The 23,159-nt window shown below is 39.0% G+C and overlaps 3 protein-coding genes across 7 annotated transcripts in view; 2 read left to right on the forward strand and 1 right to left on the reverse strand.

Annotated features, from left to right (window-relative positions):
* casq1b (calsequestrin 1b) overlaps positions 1 to 23,159 on the forward strand; it is a 27,644-nt gene continuing 4,485 nt past the window's right edge. Inside the window, exons 1-13 of one of the 5 annotated variants that reach the window (XM_028037959.1) lie at positions 1 to 387; positions 14,094 to 14,126; positions 16,132 to 16,225; positions 17,733 to 17,833; positions 17,996 to 18,107; positions 18,192 to 18,265; positions 19,550 to 19,680; positions 19,835 to 19,880; positions 20,002 to 20,056; positions 20,174 to 20,274; positions 20,404 to 20,478; positions 21,038 to 21,157; positions 21,209 to 21,778. In XM_028037959.1, coding sequence (XP_027893760.1) covers positions 148 to 387; positions 14,094 to 14,126; positions 16,132 to 16,225; positions 17,733 to 17,833; positions 17,996 to 18,107; positions 18,192 to 18,265; positions 19,550 to 19,680; positions 19,835 to 19,880; positions 20,002 to 20,056; positions 20,174 to 20,274; positions 20,404 to 20,478; positions 21,038 to 21,157; positions 21,209 to 21,313 — 1,287 coding nt within the window. In that variant the 5' untranslated portion in view covers positions 1 to 147 and the 3' untranslated portion in view covers positions 21,314 to 21,778. Of the gene's footprint in view, positions 388 to 14,093; positions 14,127 to 16,131; positions 16,226 to 17,732; positions 17,834 to 17,995; positions 18,108 to 18,191; positions 18,266 to 19,549; positions 19,681 to 19,834; positions 19,881 to 20,001; positions 20,057 to 20,173; positions 20,275 to 20,403; positions 20,479 to 21,037; positions 21,779 to 23,159 lie in introns of those variants that run through there. The other 4 variants (XM_028037955.1, XM_028037956.1, XM_028037957.1 and 1 more) reach the window with 4 other exon arrangements.
* On the reverse strand, positions 3,062 to 5,152 carry LOC114157181 (uncharacterized). Its single transcript, XM_028038036.1, has 8 exons — positions 5,024 to 5,152; positions 4,815 to 4,940; positions 4,532 to 4,597; positions 4,350 to 4,438; positions 4,166 to 4,271; positions 3,935 to 4,040; positions 3,551 to 3,612; positions 3,062 to 3,339 (listed from the first exon to the last, which is right to left on the reverse strand). Exons 1-8 carry the CDS (start codon positions 5,060 to 5,062, stop codon positions 3,244 to 3,246), a joined length of 690 nt encoding a protein of 229 aa, XP_027893837.1. The 5' UTR covers positions 5,063 to 5,152; the 3' UTR covers positions 3,062 to 3,243.
* Positions 22,631 to 23,159, forward strand: part of LOC114157195 (uncharacterized) — a 4,420-nt gene continuing 3,891 nt past the window's right edge. The window contains exon 1 of the mRNA XM_028038056.1: positions 22,631 to 22,810. The gene's annotated coding sequence lies outside the window, so the exon portion shown is untranslated. The remainder of the gene's footprint in view (positions 22,811 to 23,159) is intronic.

Genomic DNA, 23,159 nt, shown 5'->3' on the forward strand with positions numbered 1-23,159 from the left:
CAGACCTTCTCTTCTCCAGCTATTGGGGACAGGAATTGGACGTACTCTCCCATTAGGGGAAAGTAGAAACCATTTTAAGTGTTTTCTTCTCCTCTGAAACTCCCTCATTAAGAAGGCTTTGAGTTGTTTGTACTGCTAACAATCACCATGAAGTGGACATGGGTGTTTTTAGGGTCCTACTTCCTCTCTTTGGGAGCACCGTCTTTGGGAGAGAAGGGCTTGGAGATCCCCGAGTATGACGGCAAAGACCGTGTCCATACCCTCACTGCCAAGAACTACAAGTCCATCATGAGGAAGTACGACGTAATGGTGATCTACTACCACAAAAATGTGGATGGGAATCGAAGCGCCATGAAGCAGCTTCAGATAGAGGAACTGGCTTTGGAGGTGGGTCTCTGCTGCAGGTTGAGAGCAAATGAATCGTCAAGTTGAGAGGAGGGACGTTTTGGGGGCTGGTTTCAGAGGGGGAATTTGGCTTTGGGTTACACTTCCTGGATCATTTGTAGTTTTTTTTGGAACTTCAAACTAAGATCAAAAGAAAGAGTATATTGGAGAATAACACTGTCGACTCTTTGGTCTGTGGTTTGGTACACCTAATGTTAGATTTTAATAATTTTAGAACGCAACAGAGAGCATATCTATGAATTCAACCTTAGACCTGAGGAAGTGCATTCTTTCCTTCGACCATCATTTATGGTTTGGGCGTTCTGCTGTGCAATAGGTAGGTCACCGGTTCGAATCCCGGTCCACCCGCTCTTGTCGTTTGTGTCCTTGGGCAAAACACTTAACCTGCCTTGCCTGCTGGTGATGGGCAGAAAAGTCAATGGTGCAAAATGGCAGCCTCGCTTCTGTCGGGCTGCTCCAGCGCAGCTATAATCCAGTAGCTTACCATCATCAGCATGTGAATGTTCCCTTTGAGATTTCAATTTGACATATAAAGGGCATTACAAATAAAATAGATTATTATTATTTTACACTCCTTTCAGGTTGGTATTTCTAAGCAGAAATCCTGTCTTCAAGTCATTGAGCGGTGTTGTAGTACACATTTGAGGTGACCTGAATGTGCCCACTTTTTACTATCCCCATCCCCAAACATGACGTTTGTGTCTAATATGGCAAAACTTGGAAAATGTTTAAGCGGGATACATGTTTAGTATTAAACAATATACTAAACATGTAAAGCATTAGTACTAAACATGCTAATATGACATTGACATATCAGTTGTCAACTGATATGTCAATGTCAGTCATTTTTTTTTCTTTTATCTTCTCCCTCAGTCTGAGTCTGAGTCAGTCTGGAAGTTATGAAATGTTGTAGTATGGAATATTGTTTTCCACAGTGCTATGGTGCTTTTCAGCCAGCTACTTATCTATGTAAAAACTTCAGAGTTGCACTGTACATCAGTAGATAGAACTGAAGCAGAAATGTTGAACAGTTGTTTTTTTTTCTTCATAAATACATCCAAAGAGCTCTTTTATCACAAAGCTGGAAATAATGCACCTGAGTCCAGCACTCTGCCAGTTCACCAGTTAACCACAGCAACCTGCTGCCTTTCCAGAACGCCAGTGTCTCCTTACATCAGCAGAGTGTAGTTTACACTGGGCCCTCATAAGTCACCTCTGTAAATAGCCTGAGACAGTCCTGCATGCTGAGCAAGAGACTAAAAGCTCTCGTGAGACAGAGTGAAAGTTCAGAGCCATATTTCACATGGGCAGTTGGACCTTTCCTGTATCTAGCTACCACATAAACGCTGCCGTGTTGCTAAGACGTGTTACATTATCCTGTGGGTGTAGGCTGAAGTCCCAAACCACTTATAGTTACACACAAAGTTGTTGGGTCTGATCAATTTCCCCAACAAAGCTGCCAAGGTGGAGAGAGAGAGAGAGAAGAGCAGAGCTCTACTGTACTTTTGCTCTTCCTGACTGCCTGCCAGCTGTGGCTATTCATCCAATCAGAGCTCACTCAGAGGGGACACTTACAATAGCTGATCATTGACACCTGGGTATCCGGAAGTATAAATACATTAATTGCAGAGCTCAAGGACACATTACACTGTCAAAATATTATTATTGTTTAAAATTTCCTTAATAATAATGATAATCTTTTCTCTGATCCCTTCTTTAAGATGCAACATAAAAAAAAATAAATCACTCAAACTGAAAAGAATAAAATCTTCTTCAGCAGCTGCATATGAACAGAAATTAGACAAACTGACAAACCGCTCATATACAAGCAATGCATCACCAATTATCCTAAACTTAAACAATATTTAAAGCATAGTTTACTCCTTGAACACTTTACATCAGCATTAAACTCCGCACTATGCAGTAAACGAGCCAACGTTGTGCTAAGTAGCTGCCTATAAAATCACTAGCATTCTTGTGCGCTATTCGGTTCCCCTGCGAAAATCTGTCCCCCCTGTGTCGGGAGCGCGCATTACAGCCGGAGAGGCGGATCTGACCATTTTCACGGCGCTTCTGATCGATTTCTCGGTAAAAACAACTCAGTTAATCATGTCAAGCTTGTAACATTTAGTTTAATCGGCAGCTATTGTTTACAAAATTGTAAAAATAATTAAATAAACGAGGTCTTTTTACGCTGTTTTGTGTTATTTTAAACGCCAAGAGAATCGGTCTTTTTCTAACTTTTGTCACTTACGCCTGACAGAAATAAAAGTCAGTCAACACTTAGTGTGTATTTATAATTTTTCATTGCTGATATAAGACGATTGCTGAAAGCATGGCATAATTATTAAGACTTCCTGAAAAGACGAAAGCGTGGACTTTCTGGTAAATCCCGTTCTAATGTAAAATATGACAGATTACTGTAGTAAGGGCATTTCTAGTATACTGCAGGCTATCACACATAACAATTTTTGAGAATTTGGCAACAGTTGCCCTTTATTCCCAAACGTTATGGGGGGAGGAGAGTAGAGAATGAATATTTCAGCTGCCTGAAATAATCTGTTCCCCTCCATAACATGGGAACAAATTAATTCACCAACAAGGCCTTAACTCTGTTTATTCCTCTTATCATCAACAATAAATCCTGTGAATTTGGTAACATTTGCTCTTTATTTGACAAAGTTATGAGGGGCCTTGGGATTTAAACTTTTTTCCATAGCTGCCTTATATCAAAGTCTTGTAAGTATAAATATCAAACAGTTTTCAAAATGTAATTTATTAACCTTTAAACAACATACATAAACAAGCACACCACAGCAATCTCAGGAACAAAGGCAACTAAGGCAAACACGCAAAGCAGTGATATGTTTTTTCAGTTGGTGGGCTTCCCACACATGCATGATGGAACCACCTCAGACACACGTCACACTGGATCTAGGAAAGAAACCAAAAATATCAGGTTTTTTTTAGAAAAATATGTCTTTACAATTACAATATATAATCAATCATTTTAGATTCCTTTATATTCCAACTGTTGGAGGATCATATCATAGCTTGTTTACGCAAGATAAGATTAGATAAAACTTGTCCTCTTCATTTAGTTTACTAACACTAAGTCTTTGAATAATTCTAAAAACTTTCCTACCCAGTTCACATCCGTGTCACTTTCCATCTCTCCACAGAAGTGACACAAGTCTTTTAGGTCCTCTGTTAACAACAAAAGTATAAAAACACACACACACGATTATACATGTACAATCGTGACCGTATATATGTGTGTGTGTATGAAACTGTTACACAGGATGTGCTAAGCACCAACACAGTCATTTATGAAAAAAATATAGAAGATGAAATGATTGTACTTATTAATTTGTAGACAAACAATTTCCTTAAATAAATGTTTTCAGAGTCCATGTTAATGTATTAAGTTTGGCTAAGTACAGATGTTTTAGCCAAACATACAAATAATAGTAATCATGATAACAATTGTCATAAACACTCAAAATAAGAATATTAATGTTATCCTCACCACTGTTAAGGATTAGTCTCACAGCAATTTCCAACCTCATGCTGTGGACCGCCTCTCTGGAAACAGGAAAATCCACAACCTCTTTTGACAGGATTTTTTCTGCAAACTGAAATGAACAGCTTCATTTAATGTCTTTAAATTTAAGTAACAAAGTAAGTAATTCACTGTACATGTCTCAAAATATATATCAAAATCCTAAAGTCATACACTGTGTGACAATATGTCTGAAACCTTCAGTGAAAATCCACCACATGATGAACTATCCTGTTGTTTTGGATGCTTGACTGTGTCACATGTCCAACGTGAGACATTGCACCCCTTCTTCCTCATAAATGCCCTGTAAATATAGATATATTAATAAGAACAACTTTATTTGATTTTCATACTTGAGTTAAAGTTAAATTTTTAACCATACCTTGTGATTTGCAAGCATTTCTGGATGTCTTGTTTTGATTCCCCCAGTGGATTCAAGAACAAAGACTTTTTGTCTTGTGGGTAGATCACCTAGAAAGTGGGCATTCGACAGTTTTCATGTGGTTTTTGTCTATGTGATAAGTATGATATAGATTGTTTTTAGAGTATAAAAACATTTATTACCACTAAAGTCCAGTGGTGGTGTTGATTGTTGATTCCCAGAATTATTTCATAATTCATTGGGTTCATCTGTGAATAATAAAAAAAACATAGATTTTTTCATATCAAGAACAAAATATGTTTAGTAACACACACACATAGCACTGAGATTATACTTTTTTATAGGTGATACAGAAAAATCTGTAAAATCATATAAAAGTCAAAACATTTTCTTTTCATCGATTCAAAAATACTAATAACACATGGAAGAGTAACACAGAAGCACAGTGGAATGTGTAAGATCTACCTTTTTTAATCTAGGACTTTTTCCCTGCCACATTGCTGTCATTGCAAATGAATCTATGAACACAGCCTGTCCTGTGTTCTTGCTGTTGTATTCCTTCACGATGACGGCCAGAAATGCATTAATAGACTGCAAATGTATTACAAGAAAAAAGATTAGTTAAATACTGTAACAGCTGTGATATTTGAAAACAATGTAGTCATTGTACCTACCTGACTCTCCAGTTCCATGTCAGGACCAATTTTATTCATGTCAAACTAAAACAACTTATATGCATTCACTTTTGACAGAAGGACAAAGACGTTTTTTCCAGTAAAAGCATCATGCACATCTGATGATGAGGATGGGGTGAGGAGTTCCATCATGCATGTGTGGGAAGCCCACCAACTGAAAAAACATATCACTGCTTTGCGTGTTTGCCTTAGTTGCCTTTGTTCCTGAGTTTGCTGTGGTGTGCTTGTTTATGTATGTTGTTTAAAGGTTAATAAATTACATTTTGAAAACTGTTTGATATTTATACTTACAAGACTTTGATATAAGGCAGCTATGGAAAAAAGTTTAAATCCCAAGGCCCCTCATAACTTTGTCAAATAAAGAGCAAATGTTACCAAATTCACAGGATTTATTGTTGATGATAAGAGGAATAAACAGAGTTAAGGCCTTGTTGGTGAATTAATTTGTTCCCATGTTATGGAGGGGAACAGGTTATTTCTCTTATGTCGCCATCCGGTGCGGCGGTCATAGCGGGGCCTGGTGGTAACGTGAGAAGGGATTTGGGTCGGGGCAGGGGGTACAATACGGGATATTTACGGGAAAATAACAATACGAGAGCACGGCGAAACCAGGCGGTAGAAAACGGTAGTTTCCCGGCCAAAATGAGGACAGGTATGTGAAGGCGACATAAAACACTTCCGGTCCGCCGTCAAGTTACGTCCGGTGCGCCGTCAACTACCTTCAACCCCGTGTGAAGTTAACTTTAGAGCCCCCTAGTGGAATGTGAGGAGTGAATCCAGCAAGACTAACTCAGATATCGAGCCAAACAAGGACTGCGTCCAATGCCGAGGAACTAGAGCACAATGAACCCGGAAGGAGAATAAGGCACAGTGGGAATGCTCTGGTAACTCTAGGCAGCAGACACATGAAAAGACTGTGGATGATTTGATACTATCTATGCTAACTAGTGGCTCAGTGTCACAAAAACAACAAATGGCAACTTCTTCCAAAACTAGAAACCAAGAAATAACATTTGAATTACTGTGGCAAATTATAAGCTCACATTTTAATGACAAAGGAAGGGAAAGAAATAGAGTACTACTGCATCCGCCACTAAAACATTCTATTATGTAAAACTGCTTTTATGGTTTAATGTGAATTCTGTTTTACTCTTAGATTTGAATAAGAACTACATGAGTGTAGGGCTCTGAGGCAGGAAACCCTTACTCTTAAAAAACTGCAACTGATCAACATTCTCAGTATTTGAAGAAAAGCAGAGCTAGCTCCAAGCGTTTTTCCTCTCTCCTCTAAATTGAGGTACACGTACTCCTTGTTTACAGAAGAAATCCCACGTGGTGGACTACTTTCAGGCTGTGATTTTAAGTAGCACACACACCCCAACATCCTGAAAGCCAGAACATAAATCCCTTTCCACATGTCTCAATGGGGACAGAAAAAAGCAAAGAGGCTTTTTTGTGTTTTTAAAAAAAAAAAATTATTATTTTCAATGTAGTCCTGAACTATGTTTCCTTGTCATTTTAAAGCTGATCTTTCAGTTATAGTAAATAAATAAATGAAACAGAGCCGTGATTAAAGATTCTAAAAAATAAAATAAAAAAAAAACAGTGAAAGAGCAAAAAAAGGGAAAGTCTTTCTCGGAAGGTCATTTTTCTTTTCAGTTACTCACAACTTTCAACTTAGTTTTGTTGTTCAGGTATTACCTTGAAGGAAGTTCTAAATTGAGAAATAATTTTTATCTTATTAGTTTAGTCAACAGTTACGTTCAGATGAAGTGTTTTCCTTTGTTGTTTGCAGGCAAGACGAGCGTACAGTCCCCTCGAATTTGTGCCATATTCCCTCCCTCTTGTTTTTGCATTTGAGGATTAGTGAAAAGCTTTAGCCTAATTAATAAAAGGCTTACAGCTACACTTTGCTGGTTAATGTCAAATCCCAGTAGGGCTCACCACTGTGATTGCATATTTCTTTAATCACATCCAGCAAAGGCTGCCGCTTGCGAAAACAAAAGTCTGTTAACGCCTGGGTACAGGGAGGTTTCTGAAATTGATCTGGGAAATGTGTCAGGCATCAAGTCAAAGGAAAGATCAAATATCGCCCAATAATGTCTTTATGAAACTGTGATCGAGAAATAAAATTTCACAGAATTGTAGAAAAAAATGAAAACTGTACTAACTGTGTGAGCACATCTAATCAAAACTAAATGTAAGGAGTTTCTAACTTCAACATCAAAACGTTAAAGCTTTAAGTGCTTCACTACATTCACTCTGCATATGTTCAACGTTCATTTCTTTTGTTCGCAATGATTTATAAATGATCTTTTTTTTCTCCCCCTCCCTAACTGTGCTTCAGCGTTTCCCTCCCACCTCTCTCATCTGTATCAGCGAATGTCTTCGTATCATTTATTCATGGGAGAAAAATGTCAAGGAAATGGAGGGGGGATCAGAGTGCGCCATGAAAAATTCAAATGTGAATCTCTTGACTTTGAAACCCAGACGTATTGCTCCTCATTTCACCCCGGAGCAGGATGCGAATAAAAATAGAGCTGGCAGTGAATAACGTCAGAACAACGTCGCTGCTAATGTGTTGCTATTGGTATTTTCAAGCCATAGCAGATGCAAGTAATCACAAAAATAAACCCAGAATGAACCTGGCGTCTATCAGCTATTTGTATTTTTTACTAACTATTTAGCTTTAGCTATTTAGCTCACAGGAATGTGAGTAAACCAGAGGGGTTTGGTATTCTGCTCTCTGGAGCCATGACTGAAAACCTGGACATCAACTACCAGGTTAATAAATCCCTTTAAGGCCTAGGTCTCAAATCTCCACTTGGATGTTTTTGCTTATTTTAGTTGTTAAAAAGGTCTTTAAATGTCCTGCGATTAAATAATTTGGCCCATTTCTCCAAAACGACTGGAACGTTTGATATCTAGCAGTTATTTACAGTTAAAGTGGCCATCCCAGTCGGACGCCGTGCAAAAATCTCTGGTGGAATTTGAAAAAGGCTGGTGCAGCACGCAAACGCATTAATATAATTGAGACCTTTGTACATGAAGAGTGGGCTAAGATTAATCAGGAACTCTGCCAGAAGCTGCTGTCTGGCCATTAATCACTGCTGTAGTCGGCTTTAACTGTGTAATACTGCTGTACTAAATACTACAGATACTTGTCATAAATAGTTTGATTAGTTTAAAGAATGCTGGATGTCATTGAAAGTGAAATTTTGGGTTTATCTGCATCCAAACAGCGGCTCTATATTTTCCCAGCAAACCTAATTTACAGACGGGTTTGGATAAATCCACGTTCATGTTGTCATTTTTATTGGTGTCAGTAAACCAAATTAGCACAACATATGAAATCTTGACCAAAATGTGATTAAAGACTTTGCTGTAAAAAAAAAACCCCCCTCAGGAATATTATTGTTGCTTTTAGCAGTGAGATCCGCAGCTGCTGACGGTGTTAATCCTGACCAACTCGTAGCAGGAAACAAACAAGCCCAAGAAGGTTTCCATCATTACCGACGTCTGGTTCGGTTTGTTTGCCCGTCTCCTTGAGCGATTACTCAGTACGTTTGGATTCAAGTTTTCGCTACAGTCGCTACCTAAAACCAGGACGCAGATACTTGGGTACTTTCTTCACCTGGTGTGTGATTGCTCTTGTTTTGCTAGTTGTTATCGTGATGTTACCTCCCCGCCACGAGTGAAGATGTTCCCATTTAAGCTCTGAACATCCCAGTTTTCTCAGTAACACCCTACGGCCAGCTAACATCTAAATCGCTGTGTGGACGTGGGGACTCACAGGTCTCCCGTCAATTACCCAGCTGAAAACAAAATAAAAATAAAAATAAGTCACAGCTTGTTGTGACCACCTGCATGCTTGGTAGAGTCAGGAGAGATTCTGAGTTTAGAAGGTAAAGCTGCTGTGTGAGAGATCAGTAATTCCACTGATTCCTCTCCTCGTTGACTGTTATCTCTGTTCAACAAAGTCTGTCGAATATAGAAATATAAAAATATAGAAATATAGAAACAGAACAAAATAGAATAGAATATACTTTATTGATCCCCAAAGGGAAAATGCTTATTAGTTGATAAGTTTCTCCATCCAAAGTCTTAAATATTAACAACAGAAATATAACAATAAGAGATCAAGTTTAAAAATATGTCGATTTTTCTTTTTTCAAAATGATCTCTAAAGCCACTTTATAATATTTTCTCTGTGCTGAAGCGTGCAGCAGTCGTGATCTACATGGGTGTTTCTGAGTGTTTGAGATTCTGTTGTGACTGAATTTTTCATGCTCACCACAGCGCAGTGTTGTGTAACAGCTCAGCGTGGCGCGTTGTGACGTTTCAGAGCGGCCACTTGCTAATTTACTGGCTGGCTGTGGAGGAAACGCACACTGAACTCGTGACTTTATGTTCCCCTGGAGAAACATTAAATCCTGCTGTTTAGAAACAGAAATCACACTTGGAATTTTTCAGTTTCTTCCATTTGCATCCCTTCATCCATCCATGGATAAAAACATCAAGGCACATCTTTGGGATTTTATGTGACATGCCAGCATAATTGTAGAACTGCGAGCATCATTTTCATTTTTCTTATAAAAATTGGAGAAACAATACTCAGTGCTCATCTCTTTACACAGTTGTTGCCCATTCTTCTTTGCAGAATTTCTCTGTATCAGTCAGATTGGATGATGAACATCTATTGACCTATTGAACATATTTCTCCCTATCATGAGATGAATGGTGTGCGTTTTAAACCTGATCCATCTTTCAATCGCACGCCGCGACTACAAATTAACTCGTTATCTAAAAAAAAAAACACTGGAAAATTAATTCATCTTGAGTAAACCATCGGAAAATAAAATTATCTCGAGAAAATGGGAAATTAAGTCATTATCTCAAGAAAAACGATTGGCAAAAAGTATATGCAGAAAATGTCCACTCTCAGCTTCTGTACTGCTTCTTCTCTGAAGAAACAACTAAGCACATCATTACGCTGTCACCGCCATGTTTTACTGAAGATGTTTATCATTTCTCTCATAATTTTGGTCTCCTCTGATTGGAGCCAAACCTCCACATATTTGTTTTTCCCAGCATGCTTTGAAGCAAACTAACAGCACTTCCCAGAACTGGCTAACCTCTGAAGGAAGCTGTTTAGAGCAGATTTTATTTAGAGGTATTAAAGTTTTTCATATTATTAAGACATGCACAGTTTTCTTTCCAGTTCAGAATTTTGCAATATTCTGTCTTGGCTTGTTGTAAGCAGGTAAATGTGCTTTATGGTAAATGTGACTAAAGTTCAAAGGTTAAAACACTTTGGGTTAAATCATCATATTTTTATCAATGAAATTTTGGTTACCTCTGTTATGTTGAAATACAGATTACTTGATGTTCGAATGAACAAACCCAAACTTTGTTTTGAGGTTTAATATGTTTTAAAATGCATTTGTAAACTTCTCTGACCCTGAAAGTTTCGACTTTGGTTTCCTTTTGAAAGATGACAGCTGGCCGTTTTCCGCACCTCGTGTAAAAGCTACAGCTGGTTGAGTTTGTGTCCCTTGGGTCAACCCTGAGTACCTTCCATCGTAGGATGACGCACACACACGCACATACACACCCACGCACACAAACGTGCGTGAGTCATCGACTTCCTTCTGAAAAATCAAACTAAGGAGCTGTGCATAGAACCAGGTAAAAACTCTGAGTCACTTTGGACTGTAGAAAAAAAACAACAAAGCAAACGGACTAGTTTGACATTTATTGACAGAGCATACCGTATGGTGTGGCTGGTGACAATGCTTGTTTGTGTGAAATGCTTACACAAAATATAGTTTAAAAAGCTAAAAAAAAATTGTAGAGATGCACGATATATCTACACCAACATCAGTATCGGTCAATATTAATAATGTTTTTTAAATAACGGTATCGGTCTGATAAATGCGACTGGGCCAATTTAAACGACTGATATTTATTTTTATGTTGTTGCTGTCTGTTTCTGGTGGGGTTTTGTTTCCCAAATATGTCAAAATGGTAGTGAAAAACCTATACTATCGGCAAATATCGGTTATCGACCATAACAGCAATATTAATATCAAATATCGGTATCGGACCAAATTTTTTGTATTGGTGTATCCCTAAAATGTTGTGTTGTCCTTTGACTAAGCAGTGTGGAAATGTAGTCAAAAAGTGAGAGATAAACATCTGATAATGTCTAACCATTGTTTGAAAGTTGATCAAACGGATTAGCCAAGCGGCGCTTTCAGTAGAAATGTTGAGGATTAACTTAAGGCCACAACCTCGACCGTTCTGTATGTGCTCTGTGGACTCTGTACGTACTATCCGCGGCAGGTTGAGATTTCTTCGTCAAGCGTATTGATTGCCTACATGTCTTGTGACAAATTTCTTCATTTCCCACAATCTGAATGGACACTAGCAGGTTTGATGAGCTAGTTGGGCGCCTCGCCTCGTTTTCTCTCCCTCACTTCACCAACTGCACTTTAGGAAACACTGTGTGGGCAAAAAAAAAAAATTGGTAAACAAGCTCTTATGCGTTTTATTTTTGTGTTGTTATATGGATTTGTTTCTCAACTCCCTGTGCGGTTACTTTTCCCTACATTATTTTTCTCAGTTTTTTCTCTAGAATCACATCTGTTGAGTGAGTGTCAACGAAGCTGATCAAGAGTTTGCAGCTGAAATAACGACAAAATAGATTCAGATGATTCGTAACTATGCTGATGACTAAATACTATGGACGTCCAATTGATTAGAGGAAGTTGTGATATTACAGAAGGACCTGCACACATCCCGCCGTGCTATTCAGACCACTTTGTGGCATTTGCATGCAAAGCAGGAAGCAGTGTCCCGATCACTTAGGATAAATCTTAAAACCCAGAGTGAGAGGTCATTATTTAGGTTTGTCCAGTTACATTTGATTCTGCCAGAATCTATGTGAACATCAATATTATTTTCATCAGTATGCTGTTAGCAACAAGCACAGCTCATGTCAATCTAAACCTGATGAACCAATGTGTCAGCTAATGTGCATACAGTAAGCAGTGGACAGTTGCTGTCTCACATGGCGCCAGAAATGCAAAGTCCACCTTGGTCATCATGTCGTCCGGCAGCCAAGTGCATCGAGAAGCCTGGGCGCGGTTTCCGCGGCTCACGGTGAAACTCAGCTCTCCGTTTTCTCACCTGACCTTTAGGCAGCGGGTGGGCTTCGGGAAACACTGCCAAGTGGTTTACACTGCTGACCTCTAACTTGGCTCCAGTCGTCTGGATGGATCCGGTGATCGAGAGGGGAATGTGGGAGGAAGTGAAACGCATCGGGAGAGTGAAATATTCAAGAGACGAGGCAATTGTTGGAATTTTAAAACGCTTAAAGGATCACTCTAGGCGTCGACGTTGAGTTTTTCCATCTTAGTGTCAGTTGTTTTCCTCTCTGATCTGCAACGTCGGCCCCCTCTGTCACCGCTCCCACTCCGACGGCGCGGTGTTGGTGCTCTGGTGTTTTTCTAAATCTTTTAATTCAAAGTGAATAAAAAGTAATACCGACGTGTTGCTGGGGACTTTCTCAACACGCTTTACTGACACCAAACTCCGGTCCCTCTGGTAAAGATGTGAAAAGCCTTACAATAAATTCAACTTACACTTTGTAAATGTATTCGATGAGGAAAAAAATTGCAACGTTAAGAAAATAATTGGTTTCAACCAAATCACTGGTAGCATAATTCTGTTGGGGCCCCTGCTGTTCATACTGGCCCCTTTTTTACTAATGAGGCGGCGCATGGATAAAAAAATTATAGCCTTGTTGGAGCGCATACAGAGAGAAAATCCTGTAGGATTTAGGTCTGCGACATGAGATAGCCATGGTGGAAAATATGATTTTCAGATCTTAATCTGGTAGAAGATTATTAGATTACTTTGCTTGTTCTTTGGTGGTAAATAAATGGAGTTTTGCGTTTAATCTGGAACATCAGTCTGGCCAAAGGACACATTTCCAATTAAAAGGTTTATCTGGCTTCATGTGTGTGTGTTTGTAATGTTGGGAAAGAAAATGTTTTTAGCCTGGCATGCCTCCCAAACAGCTGGCAGATAGTGACCAGTGGTTGTTATGGAAACGTGGTGACCCCATCATGCCAATCCTTCCTGTGGTTCAGTAACAGTGATCTTTAGACGGGAAAATAAAGTAAATGAGTATTAATTAAAAGTTCCAAGAAACTTGTACTTACATCTCTAACTTCAAAATGTTAAATAAAAAGGATATTTTTTTTCTTATTTGAGACAACTGGCTTCAAATTAGTAGGTTGCGTTTTTTCCCCCACAATAAACAAAAAAATTCTAATTAAAATTTAGATTTTTTTTTTTAAAGTCTTTTTTGTGTGAGAAAAACACGACTGCAGTAAAAGATTCAGTCACATCAAGGCTTTCGGCTTTAATGTGTTTTGACAAAATATCTTTCATTCCTCTTTTCAGATGCACATTTTTGTTGTTTTTGTGGATTCACACAAGGCTGTTGAGTTGTTGTTTTGTTGCGTTCGGTGAATCTGTTTGTTGCTGTCGTCTGTTTTGTGGAAAATGACTTTTGGCTGCGGTAATAGGAAAAGTGTAGAAATGTGGGGGCAAACGATTGTGAACAAACGTCAATAATAAGCAATTATTTCCATTCTTTCACACAAAAATCAAAGTATAGTACATCAGTAGTACAGCGGTTGTGGTGTTTGAACAATAACTAATAAAACAGGAAGTTTCTAATCGTTACACCCTTGCTGAAAGCCTGAATGAGTCCATATAGAGAAAACATTCTAAATACATCGTAAACTAAAAAAAACCAAACCTGTAGAAATCTGTAAGGGAGGAAATACCAAACAAAATAATGTGCCAAGACAAGCTTCAGTTTGTTGGTGATCTGTGGTGGAAAGCCAGTCGGTCATTTTCTTGATTGTCCGTGTGGCCTTGTTTTGTTCTCAGTGAAGATTTCCATTTGTTGTAAACAAACATGGAGGCTACGTCCACCTAATGCCTCGCCCTAAAGTGTTGCCTCTCCTTGCAGTTGATCACAAGCGAAGCAGCCGTGATCTTCCAGGTACGTCAAAGTTTGCCTCGTGTTGTCGAGTGCTTCCGTGCCGGGCCGTGACATTACGGGTTCTCCTGCTGTCGCGGTCTACACGCTAACTGTTTCACTTCTTCGTCTCCTTGACTGCAGTTTAGTTTAAAAGGAAGTGAAATGACGTAGCAACCCGCAACACAGACCAGCGGAGGCTGAACTGCTTTCAAAGTCCAGTAGCGGCAGCAGCTTGGGCTGTGCAAGTTTAATGTCAGATTTGTGAGAAAAAGACAAAAGTAAGGATACCTTGTTTGATAAAGCACCTGTCTAATACATTAATTGCTTTCTAACATGTCCATCCATCCTTTCACCAATCCATGTAACGATCACCATGAACATCGAAGGATGCGTCACCCAAATCTAGAAAAACCCCATAACCTTAACATAGTAAATTACTATTTTTAATGGTAAGCTGTTTAAAGACATGTAGGCTGCTTGATGATGTAAAGACATGTCTAGACGCTTGTTAATTCATTTTTAAAGAAGGCATACTTAACATAACTAACAGCAGAAATCCAGGATTCGCCATATCTAATTAGCATTCTGGTGATTTCTTTGGTTTTAATTTGGCTTCGTTTCATTGTTTGGCCCAACGCTCCGTCTTTTGAATGCTACTTATCAATGTCAGGCTTTAGTTTGCTGATTATTTTACCTTGAGTTCAGGTTTCCTAACTTCCCCAATTAGTTTAAAGGTCAGTCTGTGTCCTTTGTTCCCTGCCAGATCGTTGTCTTCATTGTTTTTTTTTCAGCCTCTGCTCCTTGGGTGACGGATGTAAATCTTCATGTACTATTATTATTATTGTTATTGTTATTATTATTACTATTATTTATTTCCCCCATCGGGTTGTTGCCTTTCCAGAACTCTTTCGAAGACTTTCACTTTTCTCAAAACAGCCAACTCCTACTTGTTACCCTGTGTCTACATCCTCTGGATTAATTATGACCTTGTTCTAAGTTACAGGACAGAGTCATCTGCAAACCACTTTAGCTGAGCAGATGTAGAATCTGTAGAACCCTGGCTCTTTGGCGGACAGGTGGAGGTCAGGGTTCAGATCATGGTCTGACCATGTGCATAACTCTGTTCATAACAGAGAACGTTGTGATTGATACTTAGACAGGTGAAAAAATATTTTTCTAAAGACTCACCAGATTGCCTGAGACAGACGTACTGAACATAATGGGTCTATCAAGCTAAAAAAAAAACCTTTTTTTTCTGATTTGGGAGAACATATCCTCTAGTCTCAATAAATCTTTAAAAAAAAACAACACTGTCATGGATTCATGGTGATAATCCAATTAGATCTTTTCAACAGTAAATCAGATTTGTACCAAAAGAATGGATGTCTGTGAAATGATTGACTTTAGAGGCAATCTGCAAAGAGCAACATAAAACATAGTGAAACACTAGAAATAGTTACTTGTGCTTTTGCTTTTGGGCAATTTGTGGCTTACAATTTGTGAATCCACGTTGCCATGCTGCTTTGCAAAGCGTTACAATGCTTTAGACGGCCTTCACACACATAAGATTCCTCACGTTATCGAGATGATTTTAGATTCATAAGTCTTAAATACCACGTAAAACAACGATGTAACACGCTATATGAATGATCGGGTGTGCTCTGGTGTACATATCTGTGTGTGTGTGTGAGTGTGCGCATGTGGGCACCATGGCTTTTGGCGGGCTGCGCCCTCTTCTTCTTTCCAACACACCTGCTGCTGTGTCTCTTGCTGTCATCGTAGTCGGCCCGTGTTCTGCCTGTCTTGTTCCTGTGGCGGTTCTGTTGTCTCCTGTGACTTCCTGCCAGGTGTTGGGTTTTTGGGTTTCGCTCAGATTTTAAGGCGGAGCTTCAAACCGCTCCTTCGAATGTTGCCAATTGGAAGGAAAAACTTCAAGCTTCTTAACTCGATGTCGAAAGGTCACTTTACCCGAATTTCGCCCAATCTCTCCCACCTGCTGTTTTTGTGCCACTGTCTCTTTGTCTAGCTCGCCGCCCAAGTTCTGGATGAGTTCGAAGACGAGGACATCGGGTTTGGTCTGGTGGATGAAAAGAAGGCCTCTGCTGTTGCCAAGAAGCTGGGTATGTTTTGTGGAAGCACTGCTGGGGAAATGATCATGGTTAAACACAAAATGAGTGTAAATGTCATTGAAAAGCACTTACAGAGACGTAACTTTTTAAGTTTTGTTTTGGTACAGCTACAACCTTCAGTGCTTTTGTTAAAAAATATATATAACTGGCCAAAGCAAGCTGAGCATACCTACAGTATGAAGTGAAGGGAAGATGATAAATGGTTCAAAGACAGTTTTTATATATATATAAATAAAATCTAAATTTCTCATAGTTATGTTTAAGTCATTCGGAATAAAAAAATATGCTGAAGTCTAAACCAGTGGTGTTCAAACTTTTAGGGCCAAAACTTCAAGTTGAAAGCACTTGTTGGCCACTTTTTTTTTGTTTGTTTTTAAACGCATAAATTCACGAGACATTTATTGTTTTGCTTATGTGCTCAAATAATAAACAAATGAAGATTTTATAGAAACAAAATTGGTACATATTTGTAGAAAGGAGTTCTGCACATTATTGTAGAAGAGGGCTGAAAACACATCAGATGTGTTAGGGTTTTTTTTTTGTTTTTTAGCATAACCTTGTTTTATTTTTGCTTCAACAAGTATGGATTCATTTGTGTTGTTTCTTAAAACATCACCATGCAGCAGAAGGATATTTGCGGTAGTAATCAAGGGTATGATTACACCTGGAGACCAGGTGATGTTGTCTAGATTTTTACTTCATAAAAGGACAGTCAAAACAATTTCATTCAATTCCAGATTAGATGTTATTATTTTATTTTATTTTTTTCTCATGAGTTTACCAGAAGGAGGTACGGAAGGAAAGGAAGGTAAAGAAGACCAGATGGTTTATGGACCAACAGTGACCTCAAGTGTTTACCAAGGATATGACACTCTGTCAGGTGTTGAAAATGTTGTCCCCTAGCTTAAAAATATACAAACCAAAACTGAGTGAAGAAATCTATAAACATACATAGCAAGCTTCAGAGAAACCAAACACTTTATATGGTCCTCAAAAAAAATAAAACATCAAAGCATAATTCGTTCTGGATATTTGACCTGACTTTGCAGCGGAGCTCATTTAAATTGGTTGAGTTCCTGACACAAACCCAGCTTTTAGGCCCACTTCTTAGATTCAAGATTGGTTTGCATTTTTCATTCCAAAGGTAGTTTTAGGGTCATTGGTTAAAAATGAAAGAAAGCAGTGCTGTTTCAGACTGAAATTTGCAGGCGCTAATGGTTATTCAGAGGAGGAAAAGATTGAGCGTTTGGTTTAGTGTCTTGACAAAAGTCAAAAATCCAAAATAAAGGAAGACTCGAGCCCACATTAGAAAAAAAAAATCTATCCCAAAATTAAAAGAGTTGAAAAGCATCCTTAAGCAGACACACGAGGGATGGGTTTGACTGAGAACTGAAGAAAGACAGCCTACTCCGGTTGTGTGAACGGAAGCTATTCCAATCTTGTAAGTAAATATTAAAAATACGATTTTCTCACAGGTGAAATCTTTTTTTCTCACCAGGTCTGGATGAAGTCGACAGCATCTACATCTTTGCAGACAATGAAATAATTGAGTACGACGGAGAGCTGGCTGCAGATACCATTGTTGAGTTCCTGTACGATGTAAGTAACGTTAGCGGAGACAAACCCGGAAGTGCAGGCAATAATACTCCCAAAAGTTGCATGTAGCCGAGTTCCCCTGTTTTGTCATCAGCTGCGATAAAAATGGATGTGAATAATGAACGGAAAGTGTTCGAGACTCTTGCGCTTACCTGTCTGCTGCAGGTGATTGAAGACCCTGTGGAGATCATCGACAACGACCGAGAGCTGAAGGGTTTCTACAACATGGATGATGTCATCAGACTGGTCGGCTACTTCAAGAGCGAGAGATCCCCCCGTAGGTTGAGTCATTAATTAAATTCAAGCTTCACATTTCTGTGCCAAGCCTGGAAGTGTGATAACTTTCATTTCGCTCTCACAGACTTTATAGAGTACGACGACGCAGCTGAAGAGTTCCACCCCTTCGTCAAATTCTTTGCAACATTTGACCCCAAGGTTTGTCCACATTTATTGTTTTGTACAGAGTGAAATGTGTCCGTCTACAGCCATTTGTTTGTCAAGTGACTTTTTCTATGCTGTCCTATTTTGCTCACGTTTAAATAAGCCATTATGGATCTATTTTAGAGGACCTTCCTGAGAATTACAACCAGACCTAACAACATTTGGTTGCTGGTTCTGTTCTGGGGGACGACTGTGGAATCCTTTGGCGATGATGGTGCAAAGAAGGATTTGGCATAAAATCAAGAAAATTCTGGACAGCCTTTCCTCATCCTCTTCACCAGGCTGTCATAGTGTCACAGTGTCTTCAGTCAGAGGCCTTTTCAAATTTGTTGCAATACAAACCGCTACAGGAGATCTTTCCTACCCACAGCCACCATCATCTGCAATAACTGATGTCATTTCCACGCGGCTGGCAACGAGCGATCCTGTCTGTAGGCTCTAAATAACCTGCTTCTTCTGCTTTCTGTGACCACTTTCTCACAGTCCTTTCTGCTACAGCTTGTCTCTGAACAATGGGTCTGTATTCAGAGCAGAGAAAAACAAGGTTGTGACCTTTTTTACCCAGAGGAGGTTTTGGTTTGGAGATATATGATTCCCTGGCGTCTGTGTAAAACTAATCCGATGCTTCGTTTTCTCTGATAGAGCAGCTGACAAACTGTTGAAATGTTGGCAGTGCAGCAGAGATCGAGGCCTGATAAAAGTCACCAGATGTTGCCCTGAAAGGTTCTGTCTTAGCAACGACAGAACTGATGGCATCACATCAATCAGTCAAATCAACCAACTTTTATTTAGCACATTTCAGCAGCGAGGCATTTCGAAGTGCTTCACGTCGTCGCAAACACAAAGACACAAAGTCGTGCAACAATTGAATCAACAATCAAAACATTACTTTAAGTCAAGTGCCGTCATTAAATTCGTAATTGATTACGTTTCACATGTCGGCGACAGCTGGGAGTGACATGTAAGCAGCTGCCAAAATAACGCTGGTGAACTCTGTCGGCCGACAACATGGATGGAAACTTATTGAGTTCGATCCATTGCTGTTTGCAACGCCCCAGATTGCTAAAAGCTTTGATCCAGGAGGAGAAACGGGCACGGATGAGGCAATTTCACAGAAAGATTATTTAATTAAAAATGCTAATAATGGTCTTGATCACACCACCTTCAGCCATAGCAGTTGTTCCCACCCGTCTTCTTAGCGACGACTTTACTGTTTGTAACTTCTGCCGCGTTCAGACGTTTGCGCTAATTCGGAGTACATTTGATCTTGCGTTCCAGATTGCCAAAAAGCTCAAACTGAAGGTGAATGAAGTGGATTTCTACGAACCCTTCATGGGAGAACCCGTCACCATTCCAGGAAAGCCTTACATCGAGTCTGAGCTGATTGAATACATCGAACAGCATGACAGGTGGGCTTCTGAATGATTTTATTCAAAAATCATTTAATACTAATGAAACGCAACATCGTGCAAGAATTAGATATCAAACCATAAACAGAGTAGTTACAGGAACATGTGTGGTTATTATGTTGTTGTTTTTTTTAAAAATGTTTTCCTGTTTTAGACCGACTTTGAGGAAGCTCCAACCACACAGCATGTATGAGATCTGGGTAAGAGAGATGAAACATCTGCATACATTTGTTCCATTTAATCATCTATATATATGTACATAAGTAGCATATTCTACCTGTGAATGTGGAAAACCTCTAGAGTCTGTTTTTGTGAACGCAGGAAGACGATATCAATGGAGAGCATATAGTCGCCTTCGCTGAAGAGGACGATCCAGGCAAGTTGCTTCTTAGCACCTTCTACTTAGTTGCTTTAAGGATTTTTTTTTCACATCTACAGCCACAGTGTAACAGTTATTAATTAAATGAATACGAGTCAACTTAATTTTCTCCAGATGGTTTTGAGTTTCTGGAGATCCTGAAGGAAGTAGCGCGTGACAACACAGACGACCCCAACCTCAGCATCATTTGGATCGACCCCGACAATTTCCCCCTGGTGGGAAAAAAAAAACAAACTTTCCTAGATTTATTTTTGTTGTTATAATTCAACCTGCATTACTTATTGTTTGGATTAGGTCACATAAGAATTAATGTCCTCTTCCTTCTTTCTGTCTCACACTTTCAGCTGGTTCCATACTGGGAGAGAACCTTTGGCATCGACCTTTCATCTCCTCAGATCGGAGTCGTTGATGTTGAGGACGTAAGGATTTGCTAGTAACCACATCACCTGTTGCAGGATGAGAGGCCCGTTCATTAGAAACATCCTGTGTTGCCTTGAAAGCTGCCTTTACTGTTTTTGTGGTTTAGATTCAATGACATGTCGAAAGCTTCCCTACACACAACACTTCTGCTGATTTGTTAGCTGCGCTTACATTACAAGACTGTCTTGTTGATCCATATCCATGAAGGAGTTGTGTTTGATTCAGATCTGATGCCTGGGGAGGCAATCAGAGTCCAAGCTCTGGTGAGATGGTCCAGTAGCCGGTAGCCGTCTGTATACTCAACCTTTTAGTGAGGGAATTTTCTGGTTTGGTCAGAACCAACAGTTTCCAAATATCTTATTCAGAACACAGCTGAAGGCAGTTAATGTCAACGCCTCTGACTTTTAATTCACATAACTTGTTTTGTTTCACCAATTTAACAGATGGATAGACCTAACAGAATGCCAAATACTGTCGACTTCCAGTTTAGCCATTGATTATATCGTGTTGTTTACCTGTCAGCTACATAAATCTAGCGGTGATGTATTTGTGTTGCAGGCTGACAGCGTGTGGATGGACATGGATGATCAGGATGACATGCCGACGGCCGAAGAGCTGGAGCAGTGGATAGAGGATGTTCTGTCTGGGAAGATCGATCCTGATGATGATGATGATGATGAAGAAGACGATGATGATGATGACGATGATGATGATGATGAAGAAGACGAAGATGACGACGACGATGATGACGACGACGATGATGACGATGACGATGATGATGATGACGACGATGATGATGATGACAATGACGACGATGAAGATGATGATGAATAATTAATGTTTTCATCACTTTACCGTTAATGGAGAAACTCTGCAGTTTCTCCATTAAACTGAAACTTCTGGCAGAAAGAGACTCGCCTTTTTGACCCTCACATGTTTCCCCTTGTTTCTGTAACAACCTGAGGAGAAACACGGTCAGCTAGGAAGGAGGTTTCCATTAAACCCACAGACGGCTAGAAGGGCTCATGTTCAAAATGTCCCTAATGACTGCCTGTCTCCCACTGTTGGACAACTCAACGTCAATAAATGTAAAATCAGGCAGAGACAAAGTTTCTAAAGGGTTTCAATGTGATGTGACTCTTTCTCAAGTTTATTGTTACCTTGTTTCAGTGACAATGACAACAAACTCGTTCTTGTTACAGCTTTAAAATAAGAATTAAATTTCACTGGACAGTCTTAAGTTCAACAAATCAGTCATTGAAAATGTATGTTGTAGGTAATAAACTTGAGATCATTTTCTGTTTGTGTTTTTTTATATAAAAAAAGATTTTTGTAGTTATTTCACTATAAGGGGAGGTCATTGGAGCTGACCTTTAAATAGTGTGGATGTGCGCAGGTGTGTGTGTGTGTGTGTGTTTCTGATAAGCCAAGAAAATCTTAAAAAAATAAAAAAATCAAGAGAATAAAGAAGTTTTCCATTGTAGGAAGATAATGTTTTTGATCCTATATCCAAAACACAAAAAGGATTTTTCACACTTGATGTACTAAAAGAAAGGCATCTTGTTTTCAAAGAGTTTTAGGCTTCATTGGATAAATTTATTCTCTGTTACATGAACAGGATTTGAGTCTCTTTCTTTCAAAATGCCTGCTATGTCTATCCAAATTTAGTCAATTAATTAAATGCTGATTTAGTTAAAACAAAATCGACTTTTCAGTAAAAAAACTCCAGCATGATGCAGTTTTACTTTTTATAAAAGCTCGGCTATATTTAAAATTTTCCATTTTAAGAAAATTATAATCTCTTAAAGTCAATGAAAGATGATTATTTTAAAAAATCAGCAGCATCCATCATTTAGTCATCATTCGCTACCTTAAATTTGATAAGTTTTCATCATTATGAAAGCTCTCTATGTCTGGTAGTGGCCAAGATAACACTGTTTATTTTCACTCACTTGTTAGCATTATAGATTTTTTCTTATTTTTTTTTAGTTTAACGTCAAAGCAGTTCAACTGTTGGAGGAAGTAAATTGTTTATATTCAATCCTTAGACAGTGTAGCTGCTGAGAACTGTGGAGGAAATAGCTCATATTTTGTCGTCCATATAAGGAGTTGTACATCTTAGTTGCTTGCATGCACACAGCTGCTGCTTACACCTTCACAACTGGTCAGACTGGTTTGGTAACATATTGTCAAAAAATAAGAAGCCAGCACAGAGAATAAAACTGTGCAGCAGTTCCTCATCTTGGTCTTCTGGTTTCTTCCTTTAGTTGTGCTGCTGCTCTGCGACGGCTGATGACTCTCTGCTACTAACTGGACATTCTGCCAATAATTGTAATGTATCAATACTTGCTTGAATTAGGGACTGATTAGATTTAATATAGTGGGGGTTGAATGTTTTTGCTGTGGTGTTGTACCATGTTGTACCATCCAATTATTGATTATCTAGCACCTTTAATACTTGAAGGGTCATGAGGGGGTTTGGTCAACGTTCACAAGGGACAGGTCACCAGACGTTTTATGCTAATTTAAATTAATTGTGTTCATCTTCAAATTGCATATTTGTCAGGAGGAAAAGCTTCGTTGAAATCCCAAAACAGGAAATATATTAAATTCAGTGGATTTACACAATGAAACATCTTAGCAAAAACAAGTTAGCACAGTTTATTTTACATAAAAATAT

The sequence above is a fragment of the Xiphophorus couchianus genome, chromosome 14, assembly GCF_001444195.1.
Source record: "Xiphophorus couchianus chromosome 14, X_couchianus-1.0, whole genome shotgun sequence".
NCBI classification, from domain to species: Eukaryota; Metazoa; Chordata; class Actinopteri; order Cyprinodontiformes; family Poeciliidae; genus Xiphophorus; species Xiphophorus couchianus.

Coding starts and splice junctions, on each gene's coding strand:
- LOC114157181 (XM_028038036.1), bottom strand. CDS start 5,062: ATGAATAAAATTGGTCCTGACATGGAACTGGAGAGTCAG. Junction 4,439..4,531: donor ACCACCACTGGACTTTAGTG/GTAATAAATGTT, acceptor CCCACTTTCTAG/GTGATCTACCCACAAGACAA. Junction 3,340..3,550: donor GTGACACGGATGTGAACTGG/GTAGGAAAGTTT, acceptor TTTCTTTCCTAG/ATCCAGTGTGACGTGTGTCT.